We start from the raw sequence: 17,520 nt of genomic DNA, 5'->3' as shown, positions 1-17,520 counted from the left end.
TTAACGACCTGTCATCAATTCATTTGAAGTTTTCACCAAAGCTGTTCAAATATTTGACACTTTCTGTTGTGGGAACTTAAACTTGATGACTTCACTTTGCTTCATTAAAATTTAATTCCAAGTTTAGGTCGCCTTTTGTCATCAGATTTGTGGTGGCACATTTGGCACGAAAGGAAGCAGTTCACAACTAAGTTCCGCGGTGGAAGTAAGTTGGTCGTAAATTTTTACCCCTAATTGGAGGAAGCGGCCTGCTGTTGAGCGGAATACCCGCATTATTGCGGCACGCACTTTGTAATGCTATTTTGATGTTTTTGAGGTGATAATTAAGGAAACAATGTCCTGGAAAATAATCCATTACCGCTCCCCATTATTCGAGCTTCGTGCTTTTAATCTTCAATTTGCGATTTGCTGGTGGAAGGAATCTAAAATTTTCTTTGATGGCTCATGTTCGAAAAGTGGATTTCAGTGTCGTGTTTTCTTTGTTCGTGAGGTGTGAGAATGTTTGGCGTGCACTAGGAAGGATATGGTTAACCGCGCGCTTTTAGGTGGCTCCGTTTCGAGCATACATACATTTTCTGCTTTCTAAATCCAAAGCTCAATTTCCCATTTCGCCCATTTCCGTAGCCTCAATTTTCCATTTCCTGTTATCTCACTTTCATTGTCTCAGGATCTGGTAGATGGATTAATGCTGCTTCCAATTAGGAAATTGATTAGGAGCCGGAAAGATGTTAGTAAAGTTTGCTATAATTTTTATCTGCAAGTTTACAAATTATTCCAAAAGGAGTGGTCTAGCTGAGATTGAAGGATATGTGTATATAAACATATATCCTTACGTACATATGCACTAAGAAAATTTGTTTTCAAGTGTGCGATTGTTAAGTTTCTAGGGAAAGAGGCAGAAATGGAAATTAATGCGAGGTGCCCATAATTAGTTGGCATTTGCTGGTAACTTTGAAATTGGATAGAAGAAAGAGGCTGTTTAATGATAGAGCCAAGTGGTAGCAGACGCCATTTCTAGGTGGGGGACTGCAATTCCCCAAGTTCAACATCGACTGCCTGTATGGTCCAGTTGTGGAGCGACAATAGAGGGGCCATCTTTCTAATCAGATGGCTGACAAGCTGAGTAACCAGCTTCAGAATACCGATCAAAAATGCTCTTTTCTCGGAACGGGCGTCATCTAATCTGGCTAACTGCGCAATCGTGAAAGCGGATCGATGAACGAAAAGGGTGGAGAGCTCTACTAACCGATGCAAGTGATGCCGGTCGAGACGCACTCGAACTCCGATACCGAGAGAAATGCCGAGAAGTCCAGCGTATTGTATGCGTAACAAAAGAGAATTTGCTATTGCGTTGGTCAGGCAAGTGGAAGATGCCTCAGATCGGAATTATTTTAGAACTGTATCACGAAAGGGCTTACATGTGGTCGCAAAACTTATTTATTTATTCATTTATTTATTTAATGAAAACAATATACAGAAAGCAAATTCTTTATTACATATTGTCCTCAGAGGAGGAGCAAGTTAATGGCTTACCTGACGCTGAAAACTAAAGAAGGAGACAGAGCCAAAGCACACAAGCTGTTGTAGGACCGACATAACCTCGGGATCGGGGAGTGAAAGTAAATATCAAGCTTCTCGAGGGGCGAAAGCGAAAAGTACATCCAGTTGCATTTGCTGACATTTAGGGCAGGTGAGGGTAGAGGCGAGGTCATTGATAAAAAACAGAAAGAGTAGGGGGCCAAGTATAGAAACCTTGGGGAACACCAGTGGAAAGACAGAAAAAACGAGATGAGTAACCATAAAAAGATGCACGCAGGAACGGTATGAAAGATAGGAGGAAAGCTACGAGATGATTGAGGGAGGGAAGTTTAGAAAAGAGAATCTTATGGTCAACGGTGTCAAAGTGTTTGGCGAAATTAATATAAAAAACACGTACCTCCTGTCGTGAATTAAAGAATTTAGCAACGAAGTTAGTAAAGACCAGATGGTTTCAAGCCGTACATCTATGTTTCACGAAACTATGCTGCTCTTTGACCGTTGTCAAAGGTGACCGAAGTGCACGGTAAACCAGTCGCTGACGTATCTTTCGAGGATTTTGGCGCAAAAGGAGAGAAGAGAGATGGAGCGGTAGTACACAGCAAAAGGAGGGTTTCCTCTTTCCAGAGATGGGGAAAGTAGCATTCTTCTAGACTTTTGTTGTAGATTATACTCAGTGTTTTTTCTACAGTTAAGAAGGAAGAGGTTAGGAGGCCCATCGGGCCAGGTCCGTCAATAAGTACCTTTTATGCGTTTTTTAATCATTGAATTCACAGTGGAGTGGATATCTCGTTCTTAAAGACCCGAAACTTCTTCCGCAGTATTAAGAATCTCCGTTGTTAACCAAGTTGGGTACGAACGTAAAAGGGGCTTAGAGCTTGATCACACTTTGAGTTACTTAATATATGAACTCAGTTGATAAACGCTGAAGTTGAGTTAAGACCGTCGAAGTTGGCTTTGCGGCAGTGGCACTTAGTAGATTTACATTCGGTTTTGGAGTTTGAACGAGGGAGCTCTCCTTCAAATTCAAGTGGGGCTAGTGAGCGTCGGTTTTGACATACGGCGATGTGCAAGGAAATAAAGGGAAGTGGCGTTCGGGAGGTTGGAAAGAAAGAAATTGAGAGTGCAACCCAAGGAGTTTTTGGTGGTATTGAAATTTACGGCAGAGCAAATGTTCATAAACAAAGAAAGTAGAAGGGAAGAATGGGAGAGGTTGTTGGAAGGAATTAGAAGGCTATGATGGTTAGGCCAGTGGAGCGTGGGGAGGTTAAAATCTCCGCAAAGGAGGAAAGGGAAAGAAGGGAATTTGAGAGTAAGAAGTTGAGACAAACTGCCAAACAATTCTTCATGCAGATGAGAAGGGTAAACACAGGGGAGTATATATAAGATACAATTAACGGGAGGAAGTTGGGCGGGCAGACACGGAGGGCATGTGTATCTTTTATTGCAATTAGGACTTCACCGCCGGTGGATTTACGAGATGCATCCAAATCCCTGTCACAACGGAAAGTGGAGTAACCTTCTGGGAGCTCAAAGTTTAATATTACATCGTCCAGCCAGGTTTCGGAGATACAGATGGCATAGCGTTGCTTAGCCAGCGTGAATAAATTGAAGGCTCCCGGCTTGGTTCTTATACCCCTAACATTCTGATAAAACTGACGGACAGTAAACATGGATCCAGTTATATTGCTCGGCGAGTCGGACGAGTTATCCTGAAATTTAGCCGCGAATGGGGGCGCTTTTTGGGGTTGATGAATGCACCTTCAGGCCAGAGAGAGGGTTTACCGAGGACGACAAGTTCGTAAGGATCAGTTGCCTTGAAAGACGCAATCACCCGGTCGGTTTTGTTTTCTTTTATCAGTTTGATGCAGGACAGAGGAGAAAGGAAACCAATTTGGCTCTTTATGAGCTGCAGTACATCGTCTGTAGAAGTTGCAAACGCTAGCCTGGAGATAAAAAGCTGTTTAGGTGGGCTGTTTAAGGGGACATTACCTTTAGCCGGGGGCCGCTGGTATGGGTGGATGAAGTGTTAGGGTATATAGTAGCGGCGAGAAGTGGAGCGAAGGGGAGCGGCTGCGTTACGATTCGTGACCTACTGAGATGGCTATGGATATTGTCCCGTTGGATACACGATGGAGCGAGACAGGATTAGAGTTGGACCGTAACTCGTTGCATAGGGGCTGCTGAATCAGGAATGTAGAGCCAGTTGAAGTAATCCTGATGTAGGAAGGCATTGCAGAAAAAATCAACTCAAATTGAGAAGATAATGAGGCTACACTGGCGAAAGAATTCCTATGCCGGCGAGAATACTTAGATAGTGACAACTTAGTAGATCGTGGCATTTTCGGCACTGCACCAGTGTTGCGATTCATGTTTTTGGTCAAATTTGGTGATTGTGTTGAATAGCTAGGCTTGGTTAACACATCCTTGACAGAAGGCGACCTAGAAACTGTTGAACATATAGTTAATACCGCAGTAGAGTTACTCCATTCGACTCTGGTGTCAAAGTAGAAGCCTCAATGACGCGCTAAATGGCTGCCAAGGTCATAGACCTTTTATTAAGCAGCTGTATCGGATCTAACAACGTGGAGCCATGGCAGGTGTTGCAGCGATAAGACATGTTGTTGGCAAATTTTGCTCGAATCTCTAAAAATACTGTAAGAATACCTAGGCATTTGATATGGTAAGGTCTCCCGCAGTAACTGTCGCAATCGGAAAACTTAGGGCGTGCCGATTCATGTTCGTTACACTGCACGTATCGGATATCATAAATTGGGAGTGACGCTACATTCAGAAAATTAAGAATCAATAAATTACAAATATGCAAATAGCAGGGGAACGATTATGCACAGATCAAATGTGTCGATTAAAACCTAATTGCACGCCCAAGAGGGCAGAAAATATTAATTTGGATGTTTGAATGAGTTAGATTTCCACTAACTTTGTACCGACGGCTTAGTGATTGAAAGGCAGATGCTTTCGCATTGTCTTGTAAGAAATAGGTAACAACAATATATAGATTGGAAAAATGAACAAAAGAACAATCTTTCAAACTAACAAAAATAACGTAAATCTAATGGCCACTGCAGGGGATAATGGTTTACAGACAGGGCAGAGAAACAGTAAGAAACAAAAAACTAATTCTACAATAAGTTGCCGGAAAATGGTGAAAAAAAACCCGATATAAGTCTCTTGGCAATTTGCCAAGTTCGAAGGCTCCCCTGTACAAAAAAGATATCTATATAATAATGATAATAATCGTTGGCGCAAGAACCCATATTGGGTCAGGGCCTTGAATTCTGTTACAGCACTTCCTTCAGGACCATAGCGGTATACTACAACAGTACACTGTAGAAGGCAATGTGGTCAGCATTGCGCTCACCCGCGATTATTACCATGATTTGACTCAGGTACTCATTCACAACTTAGTCGACTGGTATCCGACTTCAAATCACGATACAAATTCCACTGTCACCAGTGAGATTTGAACCGCGACCTTCCATACGACAGCCTTGTGCTCTATCTACTCAGCTATCCGGACACACATATCTATATGCAAGATAAAAATCCAGACAGTAAGGCCCGCGGAAACCGTAAAGTTGGTGAGACCGTTATTGTCACTATTCCGACTGCAACTTTCAAACTGAAATAACCAAAAAGATCATTAAAAAAACACAACCACTTTATTATTTTACAGACCCGAGGAAATGTTAATGGCAATCAATAATAATTGGGCAAATTATAGGAGAAAATCACAAGCACTCAGTTCACAGTCGATTGTAATGGAATGGCTAGTCAGCGTAACATACAGATGTGGACTGATACTCTAAGTAGAAGAGAAATCATTTCATCAATGCACTCAAATGGGATAAACCCATTGGGCTTGACTTTCTGCCCGCAGAGTTGTTTACCGCTTCTCATGGAGTTACTGCAGATCAGCTGCTTCCCCCCGTATGGAAATCTTGGGAATCCCAGACCTTTCCAAGAGATTGGAAGTAGGGCATGATCGTCAAGTTCCCAAAGAAGGGGGCCTGTTCTGGGTGTGATGATTGGAGGGGAGTCTGGGTATAGCTAAAATAATCCTGGAACGCATCAAATAATATCTTGAAATCTTCACCGACAGAGAGCAGGATTTTTTGCTCTGAATCCTCTTGTATTGACTACATCAATACCCTACGGATCATTTTGGAACAGTGCGCGGAGTTTAGACCTTCGCTGGACCTACTCTTTATCGATTTCGAGAAAACTTTCCAAATCGTGAAAAGGAAGTGTATCTGGAGTACTCTGCAGAAGAGGAGCACTCCGGAAAAGCTAACAATTATTATCAGAGCGACATTGCGATGCGATGATCACATCTCTTTGCTCTAATCGGGTCGTGAACCTTGGGCAAATGGCTCTGGATTTTGAAAGAGAGGCAAGTAGGTTTCGAGTAAAGGCAAACACCAAGCGTCCATCAATTTGTATAGTTAGGAAGCGTGGTTTTTTCCAACGGAGGTTCCGAACTGGATGTTGGCCGACCTATTAACAGCGCTAGAACCGCTTTCGCTGCCCTGTCTAAAATCTGGAAATGCAGTTGCCTCAATATTTCTTCCGGTGTTCCTTTATGTGAGAAGCCCATAGAAAGTGAACTCCAGTGTTAAACAAAAGTTCCAAACTTTCATCAATACCTGTCTGTCATCGGAGTGTCCTGACCTAACATTATCTAAAACGGAGAACTTGGTCGACACATAGGCTACGCACTGTAATCGAAAGTGGCAGTGAATAGGTCACACATTAAGAAGGGACGACAATTGTATTTCCGGCTATGCCATGCAGTGGAATACACTCTTCTAGGATATCCGACAAGTGAGTCGCCCTAAGAGCACTTGACGCAGAATAGTAGAGGGGGAAGTGCAAGCGTCTGGGCAAGTCGGGTGGGGAGAGGGCACGCAAAAGAGCATTACAGGTAAGCGCGAACGATGGCGTATAGGTTTAGTTGACGCGCTATACCCCACCAAAGGGTGAATGGCAACCGTATCTATATAATCCTACCTGGTTTTCCTCAACCATATCTACTATACCACAACTGGCGCTGCTGGCTCCAATGTTCGGGCACGTTACAGAAACATAGCTTAGTTTTAAAATATCCGGTCACTTTAGGGGATGAGGTGTCCACTGCTAGAAAGCAGCATGTGCATCCTGCACCTGTCTCGTTCTCACACCCCGTCGAATTTTCCTCAGAACCACCACTAGTTTTAACATTTAATTTGTTTATTTATAAAATTTTCTCCAGGATGGTCAAAATACATCTTCACATCGACTACTCTCAACCGAAAACGCAGAGCTAGGCGAAAACCTCGAATATTGTCGAGGAAATTAATAAGGGAAATAAATAAAGATGCTTCTAATCCACTAAAATTCAGAATCACATATTGGCACGATGTTGCGGCCAGCAGTGGATTAAGGGGTTATCTTCAAAATGTGCGTAACAAACTTCATAGTTATACGTTGGGTTCGTGTCGGCACTCGATCACAGAGGCCTTTTTGACCCCGAATATCAACACTACCGGCTTTCTTGATCCATTTGTTGTTTGGCAGTGCGGCTACCTTTCCTATCGAGTGACAGCTAACTTGAAAAGCTCGCCAAAATATATTGATGAGCACTAAGCTGCCATCAGTAGCTCTAATGCTAGGCAGCTTGTTAGCCCCAAAGAAATATTATGTCCTTGATGGTTTTACGTGAGCACCTATCAAGTAGAATTAACCACACGGCTTTCTTAAAACAAGGAATGACCACAATTACAAGCACTACTGCTGCTTGTCATAGCGGGTATATCGCTGAGCATTTATAGTGGAAGACATACCTAAATCTCTACCAAATTAAGGAGTACGGCACTCGAGCTGAAACGCAACTCCGCGTTTGAGGAGGCCGGAAGGTCTCTTTGTCCGCTTGGACCTAGCCACAATGCCCATGAAATCCCTACTAGGGGCCAATCGCTGCAACCGTGCTGAAGTACATGGACCAGGAATTCTTCTGAGACATATTAATTGAGAGGGATACCCTGGTTCTCATGGATATATATAGAGATATCTATCTGGTAAGATTTCGTGACCGAAGCCACTTAAGATAAATTCCCGTGCCGGCTCGGATCTTATTGAACTAATTAAACCTTAAAGCATTCCCCTTCTACATCACGGCCAGCGTTTCCCGGTGCCACCACGCGGAGGTTCTCCTCGGCAACTGGTTATTCTTACTCAGTGAGTTGAGTTAATTGGCTAATGGTGATGTGCGATGCTTTCAGGGGGAATTTTGTTAGCGCCGGTGGAAAAATATAGCCGGTTTGCATTTTTATGTGCCCGTTATAAAGTGGTAGAAGATGAGATAAACTTTGCGTTAACAAGGTCATGAATGTCGGTTAAATCGATAATGCGTTGACACCATTATTATGTGTTCCAAAGCTTTCCTCTGCAAAATACTTGCCGCTATTTGTCTTTTCGTCGAAATGACCATTAAGATCACTCATAATACTGCGATAAACTCATCAGCAGGCACGAAGCATGGAGTAGTTACTAGAAGCCGCCTTTTTCGGCTTCGGTTTGCTTTGTCTGTAGTACGTATGTGGTGAGGGAATGAAGGGTGCAGTTAAATTAGAGAAGCTCCTCTCCTCTAATAACTCCCTGAAAACCCTCAGTGATTGCATTGCCGTCACCATGTTGGACGCCTAGACTACCAAGATAAAGAAACTGTCCTTACCGCAACTTTTAGCACCACACAATTGTTTTCTTGCAGAGCGCCGAAGGGCTTTTGAAAGTTCCCCACATAGGAATAATAACAGTCAGTGTAGATACATGGATTTATGTGGCGCGGCATAGCATTTTACTTTAATTTTACTTAGGATACCACAAATGTATTGCCTCGAACCCTACTACTGTATTAGGGGGGCGATAGTTAATATTGTCAAAAAGTTATTCGTGTTGAGTGCGACTATTGGAGGGATATTTGCTTGCAAAGCACTCAATGGACCATCAAATCTTTCCTTTAACCCCTTCGACTACGTTGACGATTCAGTTTGGCATCTCACCGAGCCATGGATTTTCGTAAAAAGGTTCTTTATTTGGACTAAGGACAAACATCAACAAATTTATTATTCACTGAATTTGCTTCTTCTAATGGTGGCACCGAATTTGGTATCATTTAGTACATTATAGCGATGGACGCTTGTCGAGGATGCTTGCGAAATAGGTCGCCTCCGAGATCTATACCGCAGAATAGTGTAGAAGGAGTGCAGGTTTATTGGGGAATTGCGAAGCAAGCTAAAACACATTTCAGCGAACTTGCAACGATGGCGCCTAGATTGCGTTGCATACCCTTTTTAGAGGAAAACGAAAACTAAACATTCGTAACAAAAATCTAATCTAATGTAAAGCAATTCAATTCCATAAATTCTAGCATCGATGAATTCAGCCAATGAAATTTGGGTGGGCTAACTTCTCTGAATTTGATTTATTCAAAAATATTTGTTGTTGACAGCTTTTTGATTTTCGATAAACAAGAGCGAGAAAAGGAAGTAATTGGTAATTAATCAATGCGTAATTTAACATTTGTGAATGCTTATGTTCATTTTTTCGGACTAATCACCAGCACATCAATTATTTATCCCGTGTGAAGGACGTTTTTTTTTTTCGCTTTTTTAGAATTTTTTGGTGAAGAACTGGATAAAGAAACAAATACGAATTTTTCACCGTAGATTTACTAATATTTCGATCGTGCCTAATAATTTTTCCCGCCCGATCGCATAGTTGACTATTGAAATACAGAGCAATTTATACACCCATCTCCGAAAAAAAGGTGTTTTTCTGCTACCACACTAGAGGGCGCTGCGGCCAGCTTAAAGAAAAAAAAGTAAACGGCATTTTAACGTACAGACTTAACTACAGTCCACAAACTAGGATTATTAAAAAATATGAAAAGCTAAATTTTTGGTGCCGCGTTAAACTTTTTAATTTAATGAATAAAAAAAAATTACGGAATGGATCGCAATTATCCTAGTTTGCACACCGTAGAAATATGTTCTAAATAAGCTAACAAGCTATGGTGGCAGCCGATTTTCAACACGCAGTTTCGAGAAACACGCATTTAAAAAGTAGAATGCGATTTTTAGCCATAAACCCTTAACCGACCATTAATGCTATACCTAGTTCATAAACCTTAGGTTTCTTCAAAAAACGCATGTACAGCCTTGGCTTCAATTCCTGTTCTTTTAACGAAGTCATTCGAATACCATTCGGACTGATAAATACGCGTTTTATTACGGCTATCGACATAAATCTGGCATGTGACGGCACGTGTTTAACACTATAATTTCCGAACGTCCCCGAATATCAAATCACTTTGCCCATATATAAGTTGGTCGTCAAGCGGGGGGCAAGTGAAAATCTTTTAAGGAGCCCTACCGGGAGGTGGACCTGAACTAGCGCCTATGGAATTCTGAGCTTAGAGATAGTTTCACCCGTGCCAACTATTTGTTGAAAATCATCCAGAGAGTATTTCCGCAAAAAGAGAAAGGGCGCTGACAGGTTGCAGTGGCAATTCCAGCTGTAAAAAGAGTATAGAATACGAATTCATCAGTAAGACTCCGGGTCTGGACAGTATACCAAGTAAGGCCCTTAAGGTCGCTACAAAATTCAGAAGGACTGTTTGTCGCTGGCGGTGGTATCTTTGTAGACTACTTATTGCTAGGTTGGTGAGCTCGTTCTTGCTGTATGCAGCTCCAGTTTGGTGAAATGCACTGTCGATCTCATATAACACTCATCAATTCAGATGATGAAGCGATTAAAATTTTGGCAGACGAGAAGATACGCACATGCAAAGCGGTCCATCTATCCTTTACCGCAAACGATGAACGGTAAGAGGGGGAGATTTGTAAATAGATGATAAGAACGTTGCATACGCGCAAGAATAGGTCGATGAACACGTAGAAAGATGACGGGGTGAATTGCGATCTCATCGACTTTTTCGGTGGGTATGGAAGACATCGCCGGTACGAGCTACCTCATCTTATTGACCAAATTGCGGTCTAATCGCAGCGTACCCAGATATGTATTCTTCTCCAGTGCAACGGGGAGGGGGCAGGCATGTACGGCGTTGCAAAGAATCGTCTTAGTTAAGAGTTATCATTTACAAAGCCAAAATCATTTTCCCGGTCCAAAGCTAGCCAAATGAAAAGGGAGTCATAACACTAATAAGTTCGAAAACGATAGTCGGCAGCATTTTGGAAAACCTCAGTACACCAATTTTCATGTATAGTAATTTGAACTAAAAATATTAAACTTTTGAGAAAAAGCTGATTTTTCGGTTGTGACAAAAGTTTATGTCCACTTTAAAAAATAGACCTTTGGTTCCAAGAATCGAATAGAATCGAATACTGCATTGGCAAGATTTCGAAATATTTCATGCCAAGAACTTGAAAACTACACAGTTTACTCATATTTTTCGGTTATCCTTTATAACTCCTTATTTTTAATATCTGGGAGTATGCGGCTCTGATACACTCATTGCACTTGCACTTGGTGCTATGGGATCAGCTCTCTGACCCTTTATTTTCTTGTGATTTGCCACCATTAAAGCACCGGCTGCAAAGGCATTATAAATAGTTGTTTTAATTTCGACCACATTGCCGTAATCTATCTTACCTCGTGTAGAGCATAATTGCGTGCCGCACAGTTATAACATTTTAACGCTTATTTTCTTCTAAAGGCTTTCAGAAATTGCTGCTATGTTCTATTCATTATTTGGATTCAATAGACAGTGGAATCCTGATAATTCGTACATCGATTTTTCGTATGTCCCGCATTCATGCATATCTGCCAGGGCCAGAGTTCTTTATTTTACACTTCTGTTAATTGGTAATCCCGATATTACGTACCAAATCGTCAGTCACTTCTTCTTCTTCTTTTGCTTCAGCCGTTGTCTCATACCAAAACGGGGATCGGCTCGTCTTGATCGGTTACAGCATTTTGTTCTATCAAAGTCCTGATCTGGATGCAATAACGACGCTTTGAAATCTCCATCCAGTGTATCAAAATACCGTTGTTTCCGTGGCCATTTTGGTCGCTTACCATCGATTCCGATGCTAAGACCAATCTTGGCAAATAAATTCTCGTTAGTGCGAATTACGTGACCATACCACCGCAGGCATCTCTCAATTGATCGCGGAAATCTTTGCGTTGGATGTGACCGAGGGGTGCTATGTTACTAGTCACACACAACATTTTCGTCTCCATTACCGCAAGACGCCGTTCATTGTCTTTTATAGTCAGCACCATTCACAATCATAGCACCTGCAGTAAATTTTAGATTTGAGATGTTCGTTTGAACGTCGATCACAAAGAAAACTTTTTGTCCAACGCTATTTCAGCCTGGTTGTACAAATACATGAAATAATTTCATAACGTAGTTCTCCATTGGCTGATAGCATTGACCCGGGTCATGTCATTGACAATGATAGTGCCTGTTTTATGGAGATCGGTAGTCCAAAATCCAGTTTAATTCAGATTCGATTTGAAACCGTTTTACTTGAGGCGATCATTCTCAAGACCAGCCGTATATAGGACGCTGGGCATTGGATGTCCCGTGTGACAGTGTCCATAACAAGAACAAAGAGGAGTGGTGAAAGAGCGCTTCCTTGGAGAACTCCAACAGAGACAAGAAGCGATTGTTTCTCCATAAGTACCTGCGTGTAATGCGTCACTATTTGCGCAGTTCTTGACAAACCTGGCTTGATTCACGGTTGTTTCAACGATTTCAGGAATGCGGTTGTTAACAGTACGTTCAAAAATCTTCATGGTTTCGAGCAGTAATCGGATCCGACGGTAATTTGACCATTTTGCTGAACTATCTTTCTTCTTCCATACTGGAACTGAGGTACTTTCTTGCCGGCCAGATGGTATTCTACCTTCCTCAATAACCTCATTCAAGAATTACCTAAGCTACAGTGGCAATGCTGCCAAAGTTGGAACGAACAAATTCTTCTGTTGAAATATTCGTTTTGAGAATGAAGAGGGGTCCTAAGTCCGCATCAACTTAATGCAGGACCGGACCAATTGAGGAGCAACTTACTCCTTCTTTTCTGGTCCACGGACCCCTCGCTGGGCTTGCACCCAAACTTTTTTAAAAAAAGTGAAGTGACGGCGGCTTTACGGTTTCTTACCAGGACAGAGGCAAATCGTCAGACGCTGCCTCACCTCTGCCCTGGGAGCAGCGTGACCGTAGCGGCTCGCAGATGTTGAATGCTCCTTTATATAATTCGTAAAACACGACATGCCTACGAATTATATTGAGCGCAAATCCGCCTTGCTGACCAAAGCTGGCCATGGCTGAAATATTCGTTTTGAGAATGAAGAGGGGTCCTAAGTCCGCATCAACTTAATGCAGGACCGGACCAATTGAGGAGCAACTTACTCCTTCTTTTCTGGTCCACGGACCCCTCGCTGGGCTTGCACCCAAACTTTTTTAAAAAAAGTGAAGTGACGGCGGCTTTACGGTTTCTTACCAGGACAGAGGCAAATCGTCAGACGCTGCCTCACCTCTGCCCTGGGAGCAGCGTGACCGTAGCGGCTCGCAGATGTTGAATGCTCCTTTATATAATTCGTAAAACACGACATGCCTACGAATTATATTGAGCGCAAATCCGCCTTGCTGACCAAAGCTGGCCATGGCTGAGCCGCTACGGTCACGCTGCTCCCAGGGCAGAGGTGAGGCAGCGTCTGACGATTTGCCTCTGTCCTGGTAAGAAACCGTAAAGCCGCCGTCACTTCACTTTTTTTTCTTCTGTTGAAATTTCGAAATATTCCTGTCATCTATTCGTCGCGACTCGTTGGTGGGTAAGCAAAGTACTGTTCTTGGTGATCTCCAGGGAGGGAGAGGTGGTTTATGGATCGTGTCTACAGCTTGGTTCTACAATTCTTCCACACTCGTAATGGTTGTTAATCGCACAAGTGAAATCATTTCTTCTTTCTTCTCACGAAATTGCCATCATTTAATACGCGCAGGCCAGTGCGTTCCTCGCGTTTTTTTATCGTTGGCTTTATCCGAGAAACGCCCATCCACGGCCGATGTTGAAGTGCGTGATCCCACAGGGAACGGCTTTGCAATCAGTGAATGTGGTTAAATGTCGGCATTTTATGAGAATACAGTTGAATTTGAAGTTTACTGTTCCCACTATAAAATATAGGAATATATCCATGTATTCCCAAGTAAAAACTCGACTCGGCTCCAAACCATTTGCCCCATGGCAGCTGTTGCCGTCTGCCTTTTCATCCACATGACCATTAAGGTCACCTGCAATGACTATGTAGTCATTGTAGATCTTTGCATGAAGAAGTTGCCAAAACGCATCTTTCTCGATATCACGTCGATCTACTTGTGGTGCTGCGGTGAAGAAGAATAATGCGGTCAGCTGATATTATGGTGAGCTTCATCAGCCGGTCATCAAACCATTCGACTTCTTTAATGGGAAACCCTCCAAGATGGTAATAGGAACGCCGTATTGAGTGAGTGGGCTACCAAAATAGAGAAATTTATAGCGGTTTTTACCGCCTTTGCATTTTATATCGCAGCTTTTGGCACCAGATCAATGAGTTTGTTGAAGAGCGCAGATGTCAGTGCGACTTTTTCGAAGAGCTCTGACGAGTTGCTCAGTGTTTCCAGTGAGGGTGTCAATATTTCGCGTACAGATACGTATTTGTTTTGATCGAAGTAACGCGCTTTCATTCTGACGTTGTCTATGTTTATTTCTCGACAAGGCCGGGACCCGTTGTGCCGCATCAACTGAGGTGAACGCTTTAGAATTTCTTCGGGGCTTAGGGGCCATTTCCTCGGTCGGGCTGTCGCCGTACCCGTCACCAAGAGAGATTAGGTAGGAACGAACGTAGTGGAATTACTCCAATTTAACTCCATTTATCTCTTTCCCTGATCTCCGGATTTTATTTTTGTTTTACTGAGGGTAGTACAAAGTATGTTGCCACAGACCCTCCTCCTTTTCCTGGGTTTAAGACCAACTTGCTACGTAAATAACATGCAGGGTTCAAATCGTCAGTCCCTTGATCATTCGAATTATTGGGATTCTGCGATATAGATGGAAATTCTCAGAAACTTCGTTTGGTTTTGGCAAATTCACCTGTAACAGTCAAAGAACATAAATGGACCTACTATCTTAACCCATCTTTTATTACCCTACATTCCTCTAAACATGATGTTAAATTGTGTGCAGATTGGTATCATTCTCCACCAAAATATTTTTTCTTCTCTATTACAGTGTACAGTGACTTTTTACCGAAAATGGATCCGACAGAAGTAAATGCGTCCAACATAATAAATGCCAGCAAACAAGTGGATCAAAACCTCATCGAACAATTTTCGCAAAATAAAAAAATCCCGAACCCAGCCTTCAACGTGCTCATCATAGTTTACACTATCTTGATAACATTCGGCGCAGCGGGGAACATTCTTGTGGTTATTGCAGTTCTAAGGAAGCCAGCTATGCGGATAGCCCGGAACATGTTTATATTGAATTTGGCAGTGTCAGGTAGGTGCGGTACTTTCTCCAAATGACCTTAAGTTCTGCTTAGTGCTGAGTCATTTGCGCTCAGAGTGCAGTGAACTATTCAAGTTGAATCTTTCAGATTTGCTGCTCTGCCTCGTTACGATGCCCCTGACTTTGATGGAGATTCTTACGAAATACTGGCCTCTCGGTAAATACGCTTTTGTATGCAAAATGATTGGGACATTGCAGGCGACGAGCATTTTTGTCTCCACGATTTCGATCACCGCAATTGCATTGGACAGATACCAGGTAGGCTACAGCGAAATTCATGGGCTGAAAGAATGTTTCCCATAACCGAATGTAAAGAAAGTGAATTTCAGGGAATTCGCTTCTGGTGAATGGTTTCGAATGAGATATTTCCGCAGAAGTTGAATGAAGCGTGAATCAAACTGAAGTGAATCATAATTGCGTAGTTTTAGATCCGATAGTCGATAAATTTCCATTTGAGGCTCGCTTCTCGTAATGAGAGGAAACTATTGGAGCAGGTAGAATGGATTCATTGACTCATGTCGACTTCTGCTTTCTTTTCCATACAGGTCATAGTATATCCGACCCGTGACAACCTGCAAGTTATGGGAGCTGTGATAATATTGACTGGAATCTGGATCCTGGCACTAGTACTGGCTTCTCCTATGTTCCTCATTAAGCGACTTGTTTCCTATGATATCCCGTTGACGAAATATGGGATTGGAAGTATTGCGTATTGCATAGAGGATTGGCCCATTGAGCATGGACGCATCTACTACTCGGCGTTCTCTCTTTGCATCCAGTATTTACTTCCAATTCTTATAGTATCGGCCGCTTACTTTCGCATCTACCTGAAACTGAAGAACCGCATCCCAACAAGTGTAGGGCTGGTGAACAAACCGCCATCAGAACGACGAGCAGAACGAGGACGGCGAATGCAGCGAACGAACTGTCTCTTGGTTAGCATCGCCCTCATATTCGGTATTTCTTGGCTGCCGCTCAATTTCTTCAACTTGTATGCCGACATATATTTGGCAAAACACGCTGTCACGGAACAACTTCTCGTGGGATATGCAATCTGTCATATGACGGGAATGAGTTCAGCGTGTTCAAACCCACTACTTTACGGTTGGCTTAACGAGAATTTTCGGAAGGAGTTTCGGAGCCTCTTATGCCGAGGAACGCAGAACTCAACGGCAAATTTGAATGGGACCTCAAAGGATAAATGCAACCATGGCAGGGAATCGTGCTCACAAGCACCTGGGAAACTCGTTAGTACTAATGTGCAAGGAGTAGATGCGACCGTTACCGACAATGGGAAATCGACTGAGCTGACCGTCCTAATGCGATAACTAAAGGGGAAAGGTAAATATAAATTCTGCGATAGAATTTTACGTGGAGCAGCTGCTTTTTGCAACTATATTTTTCTAAAATTTCAATCGGGTATTCTTTGGAACGAGTGAATCTGTTCACGATGACAAAATTCGACGCAAAACCCACAACTGATCTGCTTTTCCTTTCTCCGTTAGGTAATCCCCATCAATCGATCACAACTGGCTCATCGACTGTCGTCACCGTTCGCTCAAAGAAGCAACCACAAGTCAATCTAAGCAGGGCATCTTTGCATCATTCCTACCAGCTCTAAGCGACTTTATGTTAAGTGGATAATGAAGCTCATGGAAAGAAATTCCCGTCTGAGATATAAATTTTAATATTCGTAAAGCGATTATGTACGTTGGAACTTGGATTTAGGTGATAAATATATTAATACGATTTTATCCATGTTGGTGTATTTATTCTGTAGATAAACGCTCCCAATGATGATTAAAGGAGGATTATCTAATTATCCTTCTTAGGGTCGAATTTACTTCAAATATTGTCTACATGTAGTAATTTTGCTAAGCGAATTAAGCGTTTCCGCATTCGATCAGAGTACGGGCGCCCGGTTATGCAGTACCTTGACTGGAACGAAACAAGCACTGCGCATATTATCTTATACAAAGGAAAAGTTGTTATTTGAAGATTTCTTAATACTTCCAATATCCTTTGTAACTGAAATCTAATTATTCTGTATCTAAAGGAACAATTCACGCAACTGAATTCTGGTTAAGTAAATTCCATTAAAGTAAATTCCATTGTTTTCTTGGAAAATGTTGAGAACAATAAAGGGTTTGTTGATTTTTCATTTGAGTTGATAGACTTACTCTTCATTATTCAAAGGCACCAAGTAAAAATGTGCTCGATATTTATTCACGTGGAGAAAAGTGACTTTATTAAATTACGTATTTTCCAAATTTGAAACGATGTTAATTTTTCCAGTCAAGGACGATGAACAAAAATGTATGCTGCCTGCTCGAGCCACCATGAATATTATGTTCTTAGTTTTGACACAACTTATGTGTAATATAAATTAGAAGGAAAAAAAATCGATAAG

General features: G+C 42.2%; 1 protein-coding gene across 2 annotated transcripts in view; it reads left to right on the top strand.

The window, feature by feature from the left end:
• The window catches only part of LOC119653159 (neuropeptide F receptor), a 276,920-nt gene extending 260,087 nt beyond the window's left edge, over positions 1-16,833 (top strand). For both annotated transcript variants that reach the window (XM_038057700.1, XM_038057699.1), the window contains 4 exons: positions 14,832-15,101; positions 15,199-15,368; positions 15,656-16,451; positions 16,616-16,833. In XM_038057700.1, coding sequence (XP_037913628.1) covers positions 14,855-15,101; positions 15,199-15,368; positions 15,656-16,438 — 1,200 coding nt within the window. In that variant the 5' untranslated portion in view covers positions 14,832-14,854 and the 3' untranslated portion in view covers positions 16,439-16,451; positions 16,616-16,833. The remainder of the gene's footprint in view (positions 1-14,831; positions 15,102-15,198; positions 15,369-15,655; positions 16,452-16,615) is intronic.
• The last annotated feature ends 687 nt before the right edge of the window (positions 16,834-17,520 follow it).

This window comes from Hermetia illucens, chromosome 3 (genome assembly GCF_905115235.1).
Source record: "Hermetia illucens chromosome 3, iHerIll2.2.curated.20191125, whole genome shotgun sequence".
Lineage (NCBI taxonomy): Eukaryota > Metazoa > Arthropoda > Insecta > Diptera > Stratiomyidae > Hermetia > Hermetia illucens.
Note: the sequence above shows the minus strand (reverse complement) of the source record. Positions and strands in the feature narration are given on the sequence as shown.